Below are 22,102 nucleotides of genomic sequence, written 5' to 3' on the forward strand. Positions count from 1 at the left end.
GTCGTTGAGACTTGCGGCAAGGTTTTTGCATACTGAAAACTTCTAGGTTTTTCGAGTTGGAATGTTGTTTTTATGAGTATTTTAAAGGTATAAAAAAAAAGGTAAAACCAAAATTATTTATCGATCTGTTTCCTTGGGACGGATATTAATACATACTTTGGTAATGATGGTACTCTAGTATGCCTTTTATTTTGAAGGTCTTGAGAAATAAGTAGAGTAATAGAGAATATTTTTTTTATGACAATGAAATTCAAGGAAAAAATTTTATAAACTTACGAAATTTCATCTATCTTCAAGTCTGGGATGTTCTGCTCTACCAAAGCCCGGCATGATTCTTGTAGCGTTTTCACCTCATTCTCCGTTTGTTCCATGCGCTAAAAAGGAGATTATAATATTAGCTCATTAATAAAGGACAGAAATGAATAACACAGGTTTCTACTTAATAGCGACGCTAGGGGTGGTACACGGTTCGAGGAAAAGTCTGAAAAATTACTTCAAAATTGGCTCTGGTAGGAACCTTTGGCCGTGGTAAGTTACCAAAGCTGTGCCGTTAAGCGATTTAGCGTTCTGCTAGGTGATTCGCTAACTCAGTGTCTAACACAGAATGATAGCCACCGAGTTTGGTTGGTTCTATATTGCTGCTTCACTGGGTGGTAGTAAAATATTTTTTCGTAGAAAACCTTCAACGGATTAAAAAATGAGCTCTGTGGCTATCGTTCAGTGTTAGACACTGAGTTAGAGAATCACCCCACTGGTATGATGCCACATAGCAACCGACTGGGCTATAATCTGCCATATTCTTTTCAGATTAGAACTGTCTGTCTAATCTGAGATCTTACATACCACCAGATGAGATTGAAGTCAATGGCTAACAGCTTGTCAACGGAAAAAAATATATTTGTACTCAGACTATGTAAGGAGTACAAATATATTTATTATAAGTATATTTGCTTTGTGTTGTTTGTGTTTTTTTGTGTGTTTGGGGGGGTGTATGTATGTATGTATGTATGTATGCAGATTTTATGCTGTGAACCTACTTTGTAAGGGCTACGTACCTTGGCAATGGCTCGATGTGCGGGCGAGTTGGGCGCGAGGGCGGCTTGGAGGCGCTGCGCCAGCTCGCGTAACGCACTCAGGCGTCGCGCGCGGCATCCCGCGCCCTCACTGTCGCCGTCCGATATTCCTGAGTCGGACAATGAATCGCATGTTGATCCACCCTGGAAGCAAAATGGGAATATTACAATAACTATTCTGTTACATTGTTTGTACTAGTTAAGTATCATGACCTATCGGTCGCACTATACATCGTTGATGAAACACATAGATGTAATTTGTATAGAATGTGAAGAGTACAAGTTTTTGTAGTAGGTTAGGTTAATTTATTATCATGCCCTATCGGTCGCACTATAGGTACGTTGTTGACGAAACATAGAATGTGAAAAAAGTATGATTAGGTAGGTACCTACATTCGAAGCGGAGCAAACACATTATATCTATGATCTCTATCCAAGTGTTTCTATAAATACGTCATCTTTCTCATCCGGCAGTGATGCAGCAAGGTGTGCAACCAGTGTCGAATGATCCGCTAGCGCTGTGATGCGTTCGTGCAGCGCTTGAAGCATTGCCAGGTCTCTCCACGCGCCTTGCGATTGGCTTAGCGCGGTGTTGGTGCAATCTAGCAAATAACGTGTTACCTTCTTCTTATCCAGCAGCGATGCAGCCAGCTGTCTGATATGAGCAGCCAGTTCTGAGTGATCCGCCAGCGCTGTGCCGCGGTCGTGCAGCGATTGAAGCGTTGCAAGGTCTCCTCGCAAAGCTCCTTGCAGCTCCCGTAGTGCGCTTTCCCATTCTGCCCATGCGCAGACTGCCTTCTCTAGAGAGAGCAGCTCGTTTGATGTGCTGAGGTAAAAGAGAAACAAGATTATTAAGACTATGTTACTCACTACTTTATTTTCGACTTTGACATTCAACAGGTGTCGCAACAAAGTTTTGATAGTCAGTAGTCACATTGCGATTATTTGTTGTTCTAGCAGCTGCAAACGCATTTTAGAACAGTTTAAGAAATCATTGTATGAAAAGTTGTAGAAGTGAGTGCGATTTCAGAAATCTTTTGCAATATCTGATTCTCTGGAACATTATGGTATTTGTGGGAAGATTGAAGAGCCTTTCAAAGTTTAAACAAGTATCATGGATTCATGGACCTATCAGGCGCAGTAAAACTGCAGTCTAGTAGTATTCGCCAAACCGTACTAACTACTCAACAGATTTTGATTAAACTTATCGAATTGTGATTATACGCTTTAAAATTTTCCCAATTGGTTCTCAAAAATGAGTGTAATTACTATAATTATTATGTACAAGGCCTTTCGTGACAATTTCCAATTAGAGACATTCTATTACCTCGTTAAAATAATTGACCATTTACCAGACGTAGGTATAGTTACTTCACATAGGATAATTTGGGTTATTCCTATTTAAATAGTTAATTAGGCTATGCCGAATCAATTTATCAATTTTTTCCTTGTTTAGGTAGGTACATGGTTAATGTATACACTTGGTGATGTTATCTGCGGTTATATTTTACACAAAATATAGAAGTTGGTATAAAAAACAGACTTAGAAAATATAGGTTGAAGTCAAGCGAGCGTCACTCGTTAATTTCTAGTTTCTTCTTGTATAAAACCACTAAAACTCGGTTAGTCAGAGCGTTTGTGTTCCCATATTGTTCTACGCTTCAGAAATGTGGACCCTGCAGAAAAGGATAGACGCTCTTAAGATGTGCTGTGCTGGAGAACAACAAGTCTATTCTCGAAAAACTCGTCGGTCTCAACGACAGAGACTATTCTCTACAAATCGGCTATCTCGATCCGCTAAAGGTCGATGTACATTATTTTCTGCCGCGTTTTGTACTTGCTGTTGAATTACTAACCGTTGATGTGCATCGTCCCACGCTGCAAGCAAGGCTGTGAGGTCAGCAGTAAGGCCGCTGTCATCCGACTCCATCTCGCCCAGCGCGCGGCGCACCGACACAGTTAGCTTCAGCATTGACACCTTGCATTCCAGCAGACGGGACAGTCGCTCCTATGGGTAGAATAAATGGTTCTATTAAGTGACCTTTCCGTATTGTTACAGGTTTTTAAAAGCACAAAATAAACTCTCAGCTCAATGAGCCTCAATAGCTCAACGGACGTAAAGGAGTGGACTGAAAACCGAAAGGTCGACAGTTCAATCCCCGCCCGTTGCACTATTGTCGTACCTACTCCTAGCACAAGCTTTACGCTTAGTTGGAGGGGAAAGGGGAATATTAGTCATTTAACATGGCTAATATTCTTTTAAAAAAAAGAAAAGAAGAGAAAGCTTTCTTAGATAGACTCTAAATAATAATACAAAACCAGTTCCCCATGTTATCACGTATGAGGAATGACTAGCGAGACTAACAATTTGGATGGATGGATGGAGTTAAAACCAGTTGGGCTAATCTGATATCTGACAAAGTCGTTTCATACGACGCTAAACTTGATTCACGAGCGTTCCAATTTTGATGTACTATCGGTTGAAAGGTTGCCAGATCATTATGCTTAGTGTAGGTTGCATGAACTGATAACGGGATGTCGAATATAATGGTTGTGTCTACTAAATATACCTAGGTACATTTTTGTACTTGTAATTAGTCGTTGTATACCTACTTTTTACTATCTTGTCTTGGCAAGTGTTTTTTGTGGCATAGGGTTCTTGCCAATACCTTATCAGAGTCTACTTTGGATACGGTTCTTCGCCTTCAAGAATTTTCGTGACCTCATCTAGGCCGGTGAACTTCTATATCTTAAACTCCTCATTATTCCATATTCAGCTATACCTACTTGAGCTGGAGAGAGCAGCCACCAAAATAACAATAACGTGTAGAATCGTACGTAGAGTTGAGACTTCATCGTTAGTGGATGGTTAAGCGCAGATACCAGGCTATCATGAATCAACAAGAGCTTTTTGAAGTTGCTTTTCTTTTCTTACCTTGAGTTCCTCAATCCTCCTATTCAGCTGTGCTCTGGTGTGTGGCTGGGGAGCGCAATCACCAGGCTCGCAGACATCATCAAGAGTTTCGCGTAGCGCTGCGATCTCGCGGCGCAAGCGACGTGCGCTTCCACGACGAATGGCCGCCGCTCGCAGCGCCGACCATCTTGCTGACACAGCTGGAGGACAAAAGAAAATGTTTATTTATTTTAACATTTAAATAAGTGAACATGATTTAGTTGAGAAATTTAACGCCTAGGCCTAAGGTTTCTTACAAAATATCTATAAAGGATCAGCTCACGAGGGTATCTTTGTGAGCGACAGGTAGGTAATGTTGGTCACAATCAGTTACCTTTTAGCCCGAATTTCTCCTACGCTGATATCAGTCGCGTATTGTATTTAGGTACCTACCTACCTACTATAATTTCACTGCAACGTACTTAAAATTGTCAGCGTTGCAGAATGTGTAATTTGTAAATAATTTTTTCTTGCATTATTTAGAAATGTATTTTTACGTATTCGAAAGAGTAGCATTCCGTGAAATTCGCAGTTTTCTAGCACAATGACCGAGACAAATGTGAAAAAGTTGCCACATGTTAGCAAAGTGTAAATTGCAAGTAAATTTTTCATTCGTTCAGAGTTCTGCATTAGCCTAAATGCACAGTAGGTTGATATCTATGCAAATATGTAACCTTTTGATAAGCAAAACGCAGGTGAGGACGACAGAAGGCGTACCGTACCTACTTTTTACTACAATGGCTAATTAATTAGATAATTAATCTAAATATATAAAAAAATAAAAAAATAAAAAAGGAAAAGCTGACTGATCTATCAACGCAAAACTCAAACTACTGGACGGATCAGGCTTAAATTTGGCATGCAGAATTTGCAGATAGCTATTATGACGTAGACATCTGGCCGAGGCAAGGATTTTTGAAAATTCAACCCCTAAGGAGGCAAAATAGAGGGTAAAAATTTGTCTACCTATATAAGCAAGTATAGATATTATATAAATATCTTATTAACAATACCCTGTGAACCACATGTGGTACACAATATGTGGTCTTGAACCATTTTCCTAAGTCTTCGTCAGTGAGATAGGTACCTACCTAGACATGTGTAGACATAGACAATAGAGACATACTTATCAATTCTGTAAATAATTTAGTCTAGGAATGTGCAAGGCCTGGAACGTTTCCGAATGTGCGTTCTATACTTAATTTTAGGAAAGGAAATGTATTTATTTTTTGCACATTTCTTAGAAAGATTTAGGTAGGGAGTTGTAAGTCTATCATAATATTCTTATAGAAATATTGCTATATTCCATTCAAACACAGTTGAAAAGAATATTTTTCATTTCAATACAACATATTATGCTCCATTATAATAAATGTTCACACATAGTTCGCCATTCATTAACATAGGTATTCAGAGCCATATTTGAGCATGGAAGACGTCAGTTACCAACAAAGGCTGTATAGAAATAGCCGGCCATACAAATAGGTACATACCTATTGCTTAGATGCAAATAGTAATCTTCTTTGGCGAGGAATTTAAACTGGACTGGTACTATCCTAGCAAATATTTGAACTTCGTCGGTGTAAAACTGTAAGATCTTTAGGAGTAAGGGCGTATTGTTCCAGATCCAATGCGAATCGGAAAAAAAGGTCAGAAATGGCCATACTAAACCACCTTTTTCTGCGGTACGGATTGGGCCCGTGCTCTGCTGCTCTATTTTTATATTATTTCTTTTACATATATTGCTTAAGCATTCATAAAAGATCAAAGTTTCGACCAATATGAACATATGTATTATCTACCTAAGTTTCATGCTAATTTGATTACGAGATTTCTTCATATATTGGGTATGTGTAATACAATCCTTCTCTTGTTTAGCAAAAAAGCTTGATTAAAAGTTTATTAAGTAGAATAGAGATGCGCCAATGAGCACAGTACAATAACTGACAGTACTTACTTTACGGGGTCACGAAAAGAAATGTTTAATTTAGCGCTTAGAAGTTTTGCTAAGTAGCTGTTAAATTATGTTAATTAGTAATTTTAGAAACCCTCATACCTACCATATTTTTATTTATGAAAACTCAGGTGTAATTACTCTTAATTACACCTGAGTTATCATAATAAAAAATAAGAGTAGCCTTTATAAAAATATATGCACGAAATTCGTACATCACATAGATATATCGACAACCACATAAATCTTTGTTTATCCGACGGATATTTTACAAAGCGTAATCAATCCAAAAGTACGGTCTTGCTGGCACAAAACCAACAGTTGTAATGATACATACATTAACCCACTAACTCACATAGCCCATACACTGGCCGTGCACCGACCCACATACAGCCAAAACTACATGCCAGCTACTGCATGTAAACAAAGTATTTTTAACGGTACCTACACCTTGTCTTGGTATCTTTAATAGAGCAAGATACCAGGACCGCCAGAGGTTATCATTTATTATTTTATTTTGTAAATTCTTTATTATTAATAAAAAATTTACAAAACATATATAACATCAGTAGGCCTTATTATAAACTAGCGACCCGCCCCGGCTTCGCATGGGTGCAGTGTAGATACTAATGCGGTGTCAGTGAGATTTCAATTTTCCTAGGGATCTCTAATTTTTTGAGACTTAAACTATACCTATAAACCTTCCTCTTGAATCACTCTATCTATTGGTGAAAACCGCATTAAAATCCGTTGCGTAGTTTAAAAGATCTACGCGTTCATACATACATACATACAGACAGCGGGAAGCGACTTTATTTTATACTATGTAAAGATGCGAAAGTGTGTTTGTTTGTTGGTTTGTCCTTCAATCACGTCGCAACGAAGCAACGGATTGACGTGATTTTTGTCATGGGTATAGATAAAGACCTGGAGAGTGACATAGGCTTTTTATTCCGAAAAATCAAAGAGCTCCCACGGGATTTTTAAAAAACCAATGGGATAGAATAGTGTTACGGCGATTACGCACTGCACTTCCGCCATCCGAGTTCTATCCGTCATCCGTGAGAATACCAGCGATTATCTACGACAATATGTCATAAGCATACAAAACAAAAAGGAACGTATTTTCACGGACTCGGATCGGATGAGTGCGTAACCGCCCTTAGTGTGTATGTGTACTTACATTTAACATAGATATGCATATTTGCTAGCTGATATAAATCAATGATAGCCTTAATAGATCAACGGTAAATCAGCTGGCTGAATTCGGAAAGGGCGCCGGTTCAAACCCCACCCGTTGCACTATTGTTGTACCGACTCTTAGCACAAACTTTTCGCTTAGTTGGAGGGAAAAGGGGAATGTTAGTCATATTTAACAAGGCTAATATTAAAAAAAAATGATACGCCATGCAATCCGTTGCTCCGTTTATTGAAGGGCAAACCAACAAACCAACAAACAAACACACTTTCGCATTTATAATATGGGTAGTGATTCTACAATTTAGATAGGTATTTCTAGGGTTGATATCATTGCAAAATCATAAAGAGGACAGTTTAGAAAGCCTAGTCCAGACGCTTCCCGGATGCTGTTCAAACTAGTAACGACCCGTGGAAATCGGGGCGCACTACATTTATTGGTAAATACCCTAGACGACGTTGAACGAGTCGCGGTGAGTCGCTAGACATCAGTCGTCACATAAGATATCTCGATGGAAATCCTTAAAAGAGACCTATGCCCAACAGTGATCATTATCATTGAAACAACAGCGATCCGATTGAGTAATTCCGCGATGAACTGGTATGCCTGAATGAAGCATTTTTTTAATATAGAATTTCAATGTAACCTATAGACGCCTAATAGCTGGACACCCCCGATCCTTAAGCTTAGACAGTTGCTTAGCATAAAAGTCGGCCCACGCCCATTCGGTACCCTCATTCCACACATTGTCTTGGTTAGGTGACTTTTGAGTTCACCAATCACAACAAAGCATTCTCCCCTGTACCCCGCCAACATTTTACGATTTTGTTTTCATGCAAAACCTTGTATATGTGTCTATGTACCTACTTTTTTTTTTTAAGAATATTAGCCATGTTAAATGACTAATATTCCCCTTTCCTCTCCAACTAAGCGTCAGGCGTGTGCTAGAAGTAGGTACGACTTTGGAGGTTGAATTCTGTGTACTTAGGCATAATTATAGGGAACCAGATAATATCCGCAAAATATGGATAGTGAAATAGTAGGTAAGTATAAAGATAAAAATCGTATAGGTAGTAAACCTAACGGAAGATAATAATCTACTTCCTACATGAGAAGAATGCTATTACTCACGCAAAGGATACCTACCTATTGATAAAAGCAATTTTAGCAAGCGATAATATAATTTTTGCACATAAATCTAATATAGATAAAGACTGGCCGTTATCTGTCAGCTTTATCAAAATTATACACATTATAATAATCTGAATAACAATAGTAAACCCATTAGATAACTTTTAATAGCCAAAGCTACGTAAGCACGGAGCACACATCATTCGGGGTGATTGGCACGGAGTTTCAAAAATAGGTGAGTATTCTAGCATCATTTCATAACGCTAAACAAAAAATTACGAGGAAAAATTATATAGAATTTATACCTATACGAAATTTTATTTTTACACGAGGGAAAAGCAATAAAACATATCCAAGTAACAAAGCAGTTTCAGATTTACTTATTAAGTTCGAAGTTAACCATAAAGATTGTAGACAATGAGGAAGTATCATAAATTAGGAAAGACAGAAGACAAATACAGATTCCAAAATGACATCGTTAAGTACTTGTAAACGATCATAAATGAGAAATGGCCGCAGCAGCAGGCGGAACTTACGAAGAAGTGTCTATTATAGCTCTCTAAATACCATCGGGTCCATGAACTTGCCTTTGATGCTAAACAATCCGACAGATTTAGGGTAAGCACGCACTGCGAAATATGTCCGCGAGGTTTTTTTTTGTGGCGGGTTGTAGTCCACGCACTGAATCTTACTTAAACACACGGCGAATAAACTTTCTCGTGATTCTCGTATTTTGATAATTTACAAGATGAATTTCCTTCAGCTAAATTTTGATTGTAACTGCATTAAATTCAAGCCGCGCTTGTATGCATGTTTTTTTAATTTTTTGTTCCAAGCTAGATAACTGTCGTGAACTGTGACACTGTGGAGTACGAAATACTTAGAATAAAAAGAAGTCGTCCAAAATTTCAGATAAATGTTGCCAGTTCACAGTCGTCACAAAAGTTCACGGTGCGGGCTTCCCTTACTGGCGGGTGTAACGATCTTGCAAATTTTCACAATATGTACGTAATTAATTACTTCGGACTGGTCTTGTCAGGAAGTGATTTAATCACTGTAACCAGATTTTTCTGGGCCTTCGACTCGAAATGTAGACTTGAGAAATATAGAACGTGTTTTATGCTAAGTTTCTGTTTACATTTGCATCTTAGCACCGCTGTATCCGATCTAGATGACTTCAATATTTAGCTTATGAATTTTGATGAGATAGATATTAATTAATTAATAAGTAGGTAAGTAATTTTATAGGGTTGCTATAGGTAGACGACCAAAATAAATCAGTTAAGAGAATAATTATGCTTCTATTATAGAGTTTATACTTTCAACAAATTCGTAGAATTACGAGGCACGAACTTCTAAAGCATGTCTTAAAAAAGAGTAAGATGCAACACACACCGGCAGGGCCGAGGCTCAGCGTCCTTTTTAGGTATGATTTATGCCAACACAACATTTTATATGAAGCAGTTCATGCTTCACCGTGTGGCATCCGTGCACGGACATGGCACGGTGTAGCATAAACGGCTTCATATAAAATGTTCGTGAAGTTTTGAATCCGTGACTCGTCCGCGCCTCGTACATGGCACGGCTCGTCTTGGCATAAATCATCCCTCAAACCAAATTTTATTTAGATTGGCACAGAGGCGTCGACGCACGGCAAGCTCATGCGCGCCCAAGCGCCGCGCGCGTTCTGTGTATTATTTTCAGTATACCAAACTGCATAAAGCTGAAATTACGTTGTTACTAAAAAGACTCCGCTTTACTCCAATCCGTATGTTTGCGCTGACCTTAAATCCCTTAATTCCCAATCATTCAAAGTAGGTTAAGGACGGGAAGTCAATGAAGTCTTACAATTAGCCAAACGAGTACAGAGTTGTTTCAAGGATCGATTTGGCTGGAACACTGACCAATTTGCGTTCCGCAGGAAGGCAATTTCATGTTCCGTGGCTCGACGTCGAATTCAACCCATTACTACTTCCCTGTTGGGAGCGCAATTTGTAAATTGGACGGCTTAAATAAATCAAAATGCAAATTACGGTGATAAATAAGGCTAGTCATAACTTTGTATGAATGTGCGAACGCAAAACACTAACTGTAATACCATGTAAAACTACTAACAAAGGATAAAATTTAGCAAGATCTTTACGGCTGAAATAAATAGAATAATCTGTATCCGTAATCTGTAGATAAGTTACTTAGCGACTTTGTTAATTGGCAAAAAATACCATATAATTTTTGGTAAATAACAACAAAGCTAAGTAACTTAGCGACATATAGCTATTATTATTATTTATTTCGGCCACTAGAAAATACGTAATAGGTACGAGACAAATTGTTATAGTAGCCAATCTTCGATAAAATTGAATCAATTTAATAAAAATAAAATTAATGCCTTTATAAAAAGCTAGTTCACAGTTCACACGTCTTCCTTTGCGGTAGTGAGTAGTGACTTGTGGAATTGTATACGATATAAGAAACTTCTTCTATATAAACAATCTATCTCTTTACGAAAACTTGAACAAAATCCATTCAGTAGAGATTTAGCTTTTTTTTTCCTTTTCAGATAAAGATACGATCATTTGGATTAAACACAACGTTGATTAAATCGAATGCAGCCAATACTCAATTTTAATTAAAATTCTTGCACCGTTACTCAATTTATATTTTGATTGATTGATGTTATATTATTGTTACGTAACTTATAGCAGTATCAAATATAACAAATCAAAAGGTCAAAAAATGGAACGTATTAAATTTAATTAAGATAACAAGTTGAGAACTTGATATGCAAATTAATTAAAAACTGTATGGTGAATAAAATAAGCTGTATGGTTGCAACATATCCTCCACACACTTGTGTAGAGAAAGCAAACAAATTATATAAGGTTTCACACCTTATCGAAAGCGCAGCGGAAAGTTAATAGAATAGAATATTAATGTAGAGAAATTTGATGAAGAGTAAAAATAAAGCTATTAGGTATGTTTAAGAAATTCTTAGAGCTGAAAATATTTCATGCCAAATTGTTAGAGATTTAAATTCATTTATCAACAGATAAGCCTTCGAACAAAAGATTTTTCATACAGATGATATATAATTTTGAGAAAATTAAAACATTACCATGATTTTTTTCCATTCCAATGTTTTTAACACAATTTATTTGTCTGAAGGTTAATGATGCACTCGCGAAGATGATTTCCAAGATATATTTAGCACAGAATATTATATGAACACCAGAGGATATTAAAATTAACACCAATTATACCAATTATCTGCACGGCACTAACACAATACCTGGGTAAGGAGGATGATAATCTCGATCCATTATAGCACTGTCAACCCGATCGTGCGCGGGAGTCGACCAGGCGGCAAGGTCGAAACTGCACCAATTTATGTTTCAACAATCTATTGTTTCTCTAGCCTTTATTCCAACTAGATACAGACGATATCAATGTTGCACGAACATCTCAGATCACGACGGAAAATTTTGTTATTCAAAGGTTGAATTTTAGACTAGTGCATCTATTGCAAACAGTATAAGGCGTCAATTCCGGTGAACGTGTGGCAGACTATTGCGGATAGGTTGTGACAGACGGAAAACTAACGTTAGCCGAGGGGCGATCTATTATCTTAAAATGTACATTCGAATATAGGCCTTATTACAAAATGAATTTGTGTTTCGCGAAGTTCAAATTAACAGAGAGTAAAAAAGGCAGATTGATTGATTGGCTAAAATCAAATTGTAGGTGACCTCAATACAACAATAATTTGAAAGATTGAGATTTCTAGAATGCACAAAGCAACTAGCACATAATCGTTCGAGATGTTAAATAACGTTTTTCTACAAATTGCAGAAGCAATATTAAAAACAGTACGTTTAGTTGCTAGCGAAGCGACATTGACAAATTAATATATAATATTTGCACTTGCCAGTTGCAATGCAGATTAGAGATTCATAAAAATAAGTTCAACCAATTACACAAGCCATAGATAAAGGGGTTATCTTGGTAGGTCTACCTAATTGCGAATAAACGTTTAAATAGTAATCGACCTAACCTATTTAACTATAATGTTAATAATAGATGAGGTCGTTGAAAAAAGATCATTTTATTTTCACATTTTATGAATCCTAAAAATATAAAAATATGAATATATTGTAATCGAAGCAAGACACATTTGCAAAACATTTCCATTACTAACTAACGACTAAGAGAATTCTTTTTTTCATAAAAGGAAATATGAAATATTGAAAACGAAAAAGATTAAGATTAGAAAACGAAGAGAGATTGATACTGGGCATTATGGGACTAGACGTAACAGGATACTGATGGGTACATTAGCATAGTGAAAATTCTAGGAGACTAGCTATTGTCACTCGGAACCATTCATAAAAGGTATGTCAAATTTTTATTAGGTTTGCCGAAAATCAATGCGTTTGCAAAAAGTTTGCTGGCCTACAATAGTGATCAATGATACAGTCATTCACCTTAGAAATTCGCTATGTGCAGTGCAAGTATAGCACAAAGAATTCCGCACCAAAAATGTACAGGAACTGTCGACGTGAACCAAATAATTAATTAGTTGCGTAACTAATTCAATCACGTAAGCTTATTACGGTGTCTAACTAATCCGACTGAACGATAAAACAGATAGAGGAAATTCCAATTAATAACATCTCTTTATCTTGAATTAGGTTTTATGTAAGAGGAAATGCTAAAGACTATCATAACATTTTTGTTATCAAAAGGAAGGAAGGTAAAAAGTAAACATAAATCGTGACATTAGAAATTATATCTGGTTAATTGATCAAAAGCTAGAGACCGGTGTTTTTTACCATGTAGTAATTATTTATCGATTTTTATTGCCAAAAATGAGAGATATTACACGGAATTTGTTTTCGAGTTCACTAAAACCATAGATATTGCCTGGTCATGTAAAATAATTAATAGGTACAACTTTAAACCTGCTTTCTGAGCGAGCCTCAGTTATATCAGGTATGACATAACCACTCAGTAATTATGATGTTCGTAGTTATGTAACTGATAATTTATTTAAATGAATGATGTCAGACGAATATAAAATCCGCTAAAATATTAACACAATTGAATAAAACACTTAAGAAAGGATCAAACAATGAGGCGAACCAAAAACATTATTAAATGCTTACTCCCACGACTCTACTGCGGTGACTTCATTTGTAATAATGAGAAAAGCAGATTTCTAAATGCCGATCTAAGCAAACTGATCGTTAACATCAATTGATGAGATGCAGAAATCTGTATACTAGTTTTTTATCGCACATTAAATAGTCAACGTTAAAAATAGCTTGTATATATACAAGAATAAAACTATATAAGAACTAAATAATAGATACTCTAGGTTTGTTTTAAAATAAAATTAATATCTAAGTTAGTGAAGTTCCGAGTGGGACTTTATTTAATTTAGGTAAAAAAAGATCGCATCACAAGGACTCGATATAATATGTATCTACTACTATTTCAACAAAATTAGACGAAAAAGAACTTGTGATTTCAAATAGTGGTTAAGTATATCAAGAAACTATCCTAGACATAACAATTTTTTTGATTTGGGTTAGGTTGGGTTTAGGATTTGAAAAAAAAATCAAACCAAACAGTCAAATTCAAATGAACTGCATGGAAGTAAGAAAGATATGATAATAATGTATATAAGCGTATAGGCGACATCAATTCTCCCTTGGAGGTTATAAGTTATAACGCATTCAGATCTAAAAGCGAATGCATAATCTACAAGTCCAGTTATAAGGCTCGACCACTTGTAGCCTAGGCAAGGTCATTTGCATGAGCAAATTGACACTCAATCCGTTGGCACAAATGTTTTTGCCACCGGCTGTCGTTACGTAAGCTGCAGTTGTGCAGTTGCAACACGGCATAGATAATGATCGAGAGGAAAAAGAGTGCGTCTCGACCTACTTATGACTGCTAATTTTAAAGACGTGCGTATTCATCTTCAAAGAAATTTATTATGATGCCTGTTTTGATTATTGAAATAAAGTTATATAGACACTTTTGTAGTCTGTACGAGTAGTGTAAGTGTTTGTGTTAACTGCATTGTGAATTAAAAAAAAATTCTGCGAATCATTAAATTTTTGGGGTTCGAGAATCGAGTCACTGGTTGTTGGAAAGCTCGGGATTGGAAAGGTGGCGGTGTTAAGCCCTCGTGCCTTTAAGAGTCCACATAACCGTTAGTCCTACGTATTATCTCTCTACATTCGTGACAGATTGTTAACCTATCGGACTACACTAGTGAGGGAATAGAGCACACACCTGTGTTTATGTACACCCCTGTGCTTTACAGGCATATGCGCAGGATAACGGATGTTGTTTACTTGAAAAACTCAAGGCTCTGTGACTTGATAGTTGATACTGTGTGGTGGAAGTTACTTCATATTTTTATAACTTTATTAAATATACGTCTTTCTAAAATCCTTGAGTCCCAAACTCTTTAGTAGCGTAGACAGTGAAAACTAGAGACGGGCTAATAAAATTACTTCTAATCTGGACTTACGTATTCATCGCTACAGAAATAGCTTGTTTAATAGCAAGCTTTATTTAACTAAAGTAGCATCGAAGGGTTTGAAAGCAAACACGTGGCTGAGTATGCATTACGAAAATGTCCGTTTACTTTATTTTATCTCATTAACATCCTGGTGAAATGGATACAGATGTTGAATATCTTATATTTCATAAAAGGAAGGAGAATATGGTTGACATAGTTTTGAGCTTACTCGTTTTGAGAATAGAGTGCTAAACGAATTTCATCCAAGTTTTCCCCAATATATACCTAGAGGTTTTACCTGGACACTAGTACAGAAGCCGAGGCATACGTCTTTTACAGCTTTGCAGTAAAAGACGTAAACACTAAACATAATAAAACTGATGTTGCAATAGAAATACCATAAGCAACTGATTCTTCCGAGTTTTATTTCAATTAGACTTTTCAATAAATCAATATTATTTTGACTTATCAACAACAAGAAATTGTTTATTGATATTGATATCCAACGAAAAATTAACAGATAGTTAGATATAAAATATGATCATTAAAGATTGGAATGTACGATTTCTAATTTCTTAATATGTAATGGAAATCAAAGTAATGGATGTTTATCATGACAATCTTTTTTTTTAAATTGATACTGTAAAGAACAGTGTAAATAATGTAAATTAATACAGGCGTGTAGAAGTCGCATCTATGTAGTATGTCGAATGAAACCAATAGAAACTATTTTTTTTTAAATGTCATTTGACAAATCAGCTGCTCGAATCGAGCTTCAAAGTCACAATCGCAATCACTTCTGATTGGTTGACGCTCGCTCACTATTGGCTACAATGCATTGTTGTCACAAGAATCGCACCAATTTAGTCAATCACTACAATTGGGATTGTAATAATGATTGATGCAGGTTGTACGAAATCGACCTACAGTTTGATTGAGAACCAAACCACGTTTGTATGAAGATCATTGAGGAGCACGCTAAGGAAGCTTCTGTTATTTCCCAGTAAATAATAAAAATGAATATTAAAAATGCGTTGCGAATGTGCAATTATAACAAAGGACGACGAAGAGAAATGGAGATGCTAATAGAGATAGAGCCAGCGCGTGCCAGACCTTCGTTTTTTTTATAAAAGCTGAAAATTTCTCTGCGTATTGTCTCCAACACAGGGAGGAACGATCAGCGACTATGAAGTTTGGATCATGGTGGCTTTTTGAGACAAGAAAGGTGTAAGAAATCTTACGTCAAAGTACAGTTCAAATTTTTTTCTTTTCTTCGGAATAGTATTAGAAATCATGTCATGCATTGCCAGACACTTAGTATAGTGGCAACCCCCTACCAGACGCCCTTAAAGTTTAATAAATTGTTAGAGTTTAAGGGTGTCTGGCTCTTAGTCCATAATGGTGACAGACGTGGGTAACGCGTGTGGGCGGACGAGACCGCGCGGTCAAGTACGCAGTTCACTTTGCTTTGATATTAATATTGTGTTTGTTTTGATTAGGTTATGACTTATGAGCCTTGAGCGCACTTAGCTTTTGGAGTAAAGCTTCATTACACGCGACTTGAGAGCAACTCAAATCTCCGAACGGAAGTTACGTTCGCGTTACTTCCGTCTGAATCCAAAAGAACCGCTGTTTTGAGGCCGCCATCTTTTATTGAGGTGTTTTAAAGTACCAAACAGTATTTACTTTCTACATGATATGATGCTGATCGGATATAACTTGGAGTAACGTTCGCGTTACTTCCTTCCGTTTTATTAATAACGTAATAATTAATAACGTAAGCTACCTACTTATGTGAGTAAAACTTACAGGTGTAATGGCAGCCTTATCAAAATTAAACTTACCGATTTCCTCACTGTTGTTACTAGTGGTAGTAACAGTTAAACTCATTTTGGACAACGTTTTTCTTTTCACTCAAACTTTCACTATTTCACTGTTTTTCACATAAGTACACTGACTCTTACGATGATCTTTTTAATTCCATCATTTTGTTCACTTAACTAATCGCTAAGTTTTTTATTTCACGTTGAGCTGACTTTCCAATATTTTAAATCTACAAGTCAAAAAAACTTATTTATACAAGGAAGTAAGGGACTACAAGCTTAATTTGCTATAATCCTCCAAAGCAGACGAATCTATATGGTACAACGTGCAGTATTCGATATGCACAACCAACCCTTCCACTACTAAAGAAGTAGGAAAAGGAAGCAATACACACTACCAACACGCAGATCTCCCAGAACGCACTCGACGTACGTTTTCCTCTGACAGTCGAGTTCGCGTGTGTGGTGGTGTGTATTGCTCACTTTTCTTGCTTCTTTAGTAATAGGAGGGTGGGCGGAGCATATCGCATACTGGCTGGACGTTGAATTAAGTATACAGATTGGTCTATTTTGGCGGATTATAGCAAATAAGGGTTTCCTTGTATATCCCCCGTGTGGAATTCCGCAAAGTAACTCTTGATTCTATCCAACATTTAAAAAACTTATTAAAAAGTCTTGCTTACGTAAACATTCGTAAATAGGTAATCACTTATAATAATTCATTATTATCTCTTAAATTATCATAGCATCAATCTTGAAAAGACATTAACCTTCATTAGTTTTATCGTTATTTTAATATTTTGTAACAGCTCACATCCCTATATTTCCTCTAAACTAAAGCTACGGGCCTTATGAGAAAGTAAAAGTCATTTACCAGGCGACAGAAAGAACTATGTTATCAGAGTTTCGCTACATCTATACTAATATTATTCTATACTAATATTATAAAGAGGTAAAGTAAGTTTGATTGTAGGAAGTAATCTCTGGAGCTACTGAATCGATTTAGAAAATTCTTTCACCAGTAGAAAGCCACATTATTCCTGAGTGTCATAGGCCATATTTTTTTGTTTAAAAAAATTAGAGATACCTACGAAAATTGTAATAAGCTACCCGTGTGAAGCCGGGGCGGGTCGCACGATTAAATAAGATATGACAAGATTCATAGCAGAGCCAGAGTGGACTAACCGACATAACTCAATGGATTGTGAAGCTGAAGTGACAAGGGGTGGAGCACATAGATCGAGGAACCGATAGACTGGAATAGCAACCTCGCATCGGAAAGTGCAGCGCTGGCAGACCCTCCAATAGATAGAAAGATAGAAAAACTTGATTGCACACAAAACATGAAATAACCAAGACGAAAACAAAAAAACTAAAAACACTGCAAAGGCAGCCTTATTGCTCAGAGCAATCTCCACCAGGCAGCCTTTGGTAAAAGGAGAAATTAGGTGTGATGGTCGAATCGCAGGGAACCGCTGCATATACAGGCGGCGCCCTACTAAGGCGTCTAGAAATCTATGGCTAACAGCAGACGTCTATCGGTTGACGAAAAAGAACAAGAAGAAGCGTAAATCTTGTAGGTACTAGAAGTGCAATAACAGTCCAACAAGTAAGATGAAAAGTTTGAATCCACAGATTATCGGAGTAAAATGTTTGAATCTATGACTTTAGCAACTCTCCGCCCACCCTTAAAACCTTTAAAATGAGATTAAGGGTGAGATCTATAGAGCGCACTCTGACTTTGCTTAGACTTGAGACAGAGTTAAAACGAGGTAGATGCATATCTCTCACATAAATCTGTCTCATTTTAACTCAATCTTAAGTCTGAGCAAGTCAAAGTGCGCTCTATAGATCTCAGCCTAAGAACATTTGACTTGAATGCTTTCATGAATCAGAAATGAGTCGCAGGATTTATTTTGCAGTAAGTTAAAACAACAGTGTGGGCGTGGGCGCAGCGGTTCGCGGTTCTGTTAATTCTAAAGTCAATGTTTGCGATTGTTTTACAAACATCAGATAAATATGAGACTGCATGTTCAAAGTATATCTATAGCAACGCTGGCAACAAGCCGCCGCGTGGGGTCGGTACAACATGTCTTCTTCTTCCACTCACTTCTGTCATCCGTCAACGTATTATCCACCCCTTTTACACGCATGACCTCTTTCACGCAATCCGTCCACCTTTTCTTTAGTCGTCCTCGATAAAATTCAAATACCGCTCTAACTAATCACAAAATGCAGTTTGACACATAATTCATAATTGTGAAGTCGAGGGCAAAAGCTAGTACTTAGGTAAATTCTATGTTAGCAATTGTTTTACAAACATCAGATAAAGACGAGGCCGCTCGTATAGAAATGATATACCTAATGGAAAGATAAGATATAGACAAAAAGAATTAGACAAAGGTTACATCGCATCTTTACTCGTTAGAAAATATGAAAATAACGCTAAAACATCTATTACACTATTTTGCAAATGCTAATGCTTGTAAATGGAGCCATGGGTTATCTATTTTAGCCATAATCAATAAAGCTGATTACATCATTAACGCTAGAACACGCTTTTTTCAATTGCAAATGTGATCACGTAATTCTTTGTACAATTAGTTAAATCGTTAATAGCTCAAAAATAAACATAATCAAGAATTATTTTCCTAATAGCCGGGACACACATAATTCCAGTCCAGCCTCTTTATCCTTAATAATGTAAAATGTAAAATAATCTATTGCTAGAAAAATAATGAACAGCATTTAATTCTAGTAGTACAGTGTACCTAGTGAATCCACTGCACGGTCCAGTTTATACTTTACTACTTATTACTAAAATTGAAATCTACTCTAGAAAATTAGGAAGTCTACTATTCTCTAAATTAGGTACAGCCTACATATGAAGCCAGATTACCTAATTTGGCGCTACTGGAATAGCCAAAACAGTCAAACCAAATGACGTTGTTGGACTGCGCTGCATAATCCGTAGTGTCTCTGTAGCTCTATAACCTATACTATAAATGACTGGCATATTTTTTGAGATTAGCTTTTGACATCGTCCCGTGTGATCTAAGTGAACTGTGCATTTTTGTCCAGTCCAGCCTTGGATTGAACTTACTGGCTCCAGCAAGTGGAATAATGTGAACCAGCTATAAGCTTCTGTATTATGCAGAATGCATACGTACGGGAAAGCGGTATTTCACATTAAACAATGGTTATGTCGTTGTTCAAAGTGAAATTACATAAGCCACTTATAAGCCACTACATTTCGCGTGGGATAGTCGCTTATTGACAGACGTTTGATGATTATTATCAACTACTGTATGGTGAGCTTAGATGTCGAGACCACTACCACCGGTCAAGAGTTCTACCCCTTTAGTACGAAAGTGATAATCTTTCCAATTGCGATTGTACTGATTGGCAGAATTTATGGTTACATGCTTGTATTACTAAACCAGATATCGATTTAGCTATTTTTTAAATTTCATGACCTGTAACTGTGTGCGTAAACCCATATCCCCCCATATTATAAATGCGAAGTGTGTCTGTCTGTCCGTCCGTCTGTCTGCCTGTCTGTCCATCCGTCTGTCTGTCTGTCTGTCTGCTAGCTTTTCATGGCCCATCCGTTTAACCGATTTTGATGAAATTTGGTATAGAGATAGCTTGCATCCCGGGAAAGGTCATAGGCGGAAAATAAAGGAGTTCCCACGGGATTTTTAGAAACTCAAATCCACGCGGACGAAGTCGCGGACATCATCTAGTAAACTATAAGTATAAGAAGCTATAAAATTGAAAAATTAACAACTTCATTGCAATAATAATAATAATTTCAAGGGTCTTTAGTTCGTATAATAAATTGATTATTATTGTAAAAATAATGTAATACCAAACGTTGATTTGCGCTCTTGAGTATGTCCCACCCGCAAATAATAATAACTGTAAGAGCATACGCTCTTGCTCGACTTGGAGTCACCATGGAACACACTCTTAATTAAAAGAATGCGCTTTAGAACTCTAGTCCGTTAGCTGTAGGATCGACACCTTGATTGTAATAATGATGGTAATCTAAATTATCTAAAAAGAGCAGACTGCGTGACGCTTGCGTCACAATGCTGACGAAATTTCACTTTCTTATCATTACCGAATAACACGGCTATATTGCATTATATTCTTTACTAGCTTTTGCCCGCGACTGCGTCCGTAATTAATCTATAGCACTCGGAGATAACTATTCATCAGTGAAAGAATTTTCAGAATTGGGTCATTAGTTCCGGAGATTACCCCCTAAGTTACATCCAAACTTACAAACTATACCTCTTTATAATATGTGTAGATATCAAAACTAATTTAATCACAAGGACCACTAAGATAATTGTGACTAAATTAGTTCAATCTCCACTTAAATTTGTTTTAAACAACTCAACGTTAATTAACCCATAATTTTATCGAGGTATGCCGATAGATAGACAGGCTATCATTAGAATTTTATAAGACTGATATAATATGAAATCGCAATGATAAAGTAAATAATGTGATAGGTGTCAGCAGAATGTGTATTGTAGAAAAATTTGAAACTTCAAACATACAAGTGGACAGTAAAATTAGCACACTGTCATGCGAACAAAATAAATTATAACTAGTTACAAAGTTAAAAAACTTGATGTCTTAAGGAATGTAGTACTTAAAGGAATTAAGCTAGTTTTAGTAGATTTCTAAATAGAAAACAGGGAATTGAATGCAAAGAAATATCCGACGGAGATAGCGGTACTCGAGATGAACTAGAATAGCCGGTCGGATAACCGTTACAACCTGACAAACTCAATTAATCGACGAATTAATCTTTAGTCGAGCAACAATACCGAGAACCATCGCAGAAGCCGAGGTGTTGGAAACGCGTTAATGCATCCCGATTGTGCTCCTGAAGCGAAGAAAATGTGTGAAGAATAACCGGAAAATAATGAAATGGCTGTCAAAATTATTAATCACGCAAGACTTTGATGGATTTAGTCCAAAGATTTTGTACAATAAGATGTGTGAAATAGAGAATATTTATAAATAAACGGAATAATTATTCATATAGCACATCTAAAAATGATGTAATCTAATAACCATGTCATAATGTAAATAACGAGTACGTTCATACGATGAATTTGAGATAATGATGACCACGACCCATACCAGTTGTATGTGTCGTGGTCACGGCGGGACGTTGTTTATATTGTAATACTTATATCGTTAAACCACGAATAAGCCTAAAAACCAAGTTGTTAATAGTCAATCAAAATACAATTAAAGCACCAATTTTAAATTCTGCAAAAAACTTGCCACGAAGATTGCTTCATCCGTCGCCATGTAAAATTCATGAACAATAAATTTGCAAAGCCAATGGTGCTTGAAGCTCTATGTCCCAATTTACAAATACACTATCTACAGTGATAAATGGATGATTTTAA

General features: G+C 36.6%; 1 protein-coding gene across 3 annotated transcripts in view; it reads right to left on the reverse strand.

Annotated features, from left to right (window-relative positions):
• The window catches only part of klar (klarsicht), a 351,127-nt gene that overhangs the window by 4,067 nt on the left and 324,958 nt on the right, over nt 1–22,102 (reverse strand). For all 3 annotated transcript variants that reach the window (XM_034980055.2, XM_069505871.1, XM_069505870.1), the window contains 5 exons: nt 4,009–4,187; nt 2,930–3,081; nt 1,695–1,899; nt 1,056–1,217; nt 277–374 (listed from right to left, as the gene is read on the reverse strand). In XM_034980055.2, coding sequence (XP_034835946.1) covers nt 277–374; nt 1,056–1,217; nt 1,695–1,899; nt 2,930–3,081; nt 4,009–4,187 — 796 coding nt within the window. The remainder of the gene's footprint in view (nt 1–276; nt 375–1,055; nt 1,218–1,694; nt 1,900–2,929; nt 3,082–4,008; nt 4,188–22,102) is intronic.

Source organism: Maniola hyperantus, chromosome 21 (assembly GCF_902806685.2).
Source record: "Maniola hyperantus chromosome 21, iAphHyp1.2, whole genome shotgun sequence".
Classification (NCBI taxonomy): domain Eukaryota; kingdom Metazoa; phylum Arthropoda; class Insecta; order Lepidoptera; family Nymphalidae; genus Maniola; species Maniola hyperantus.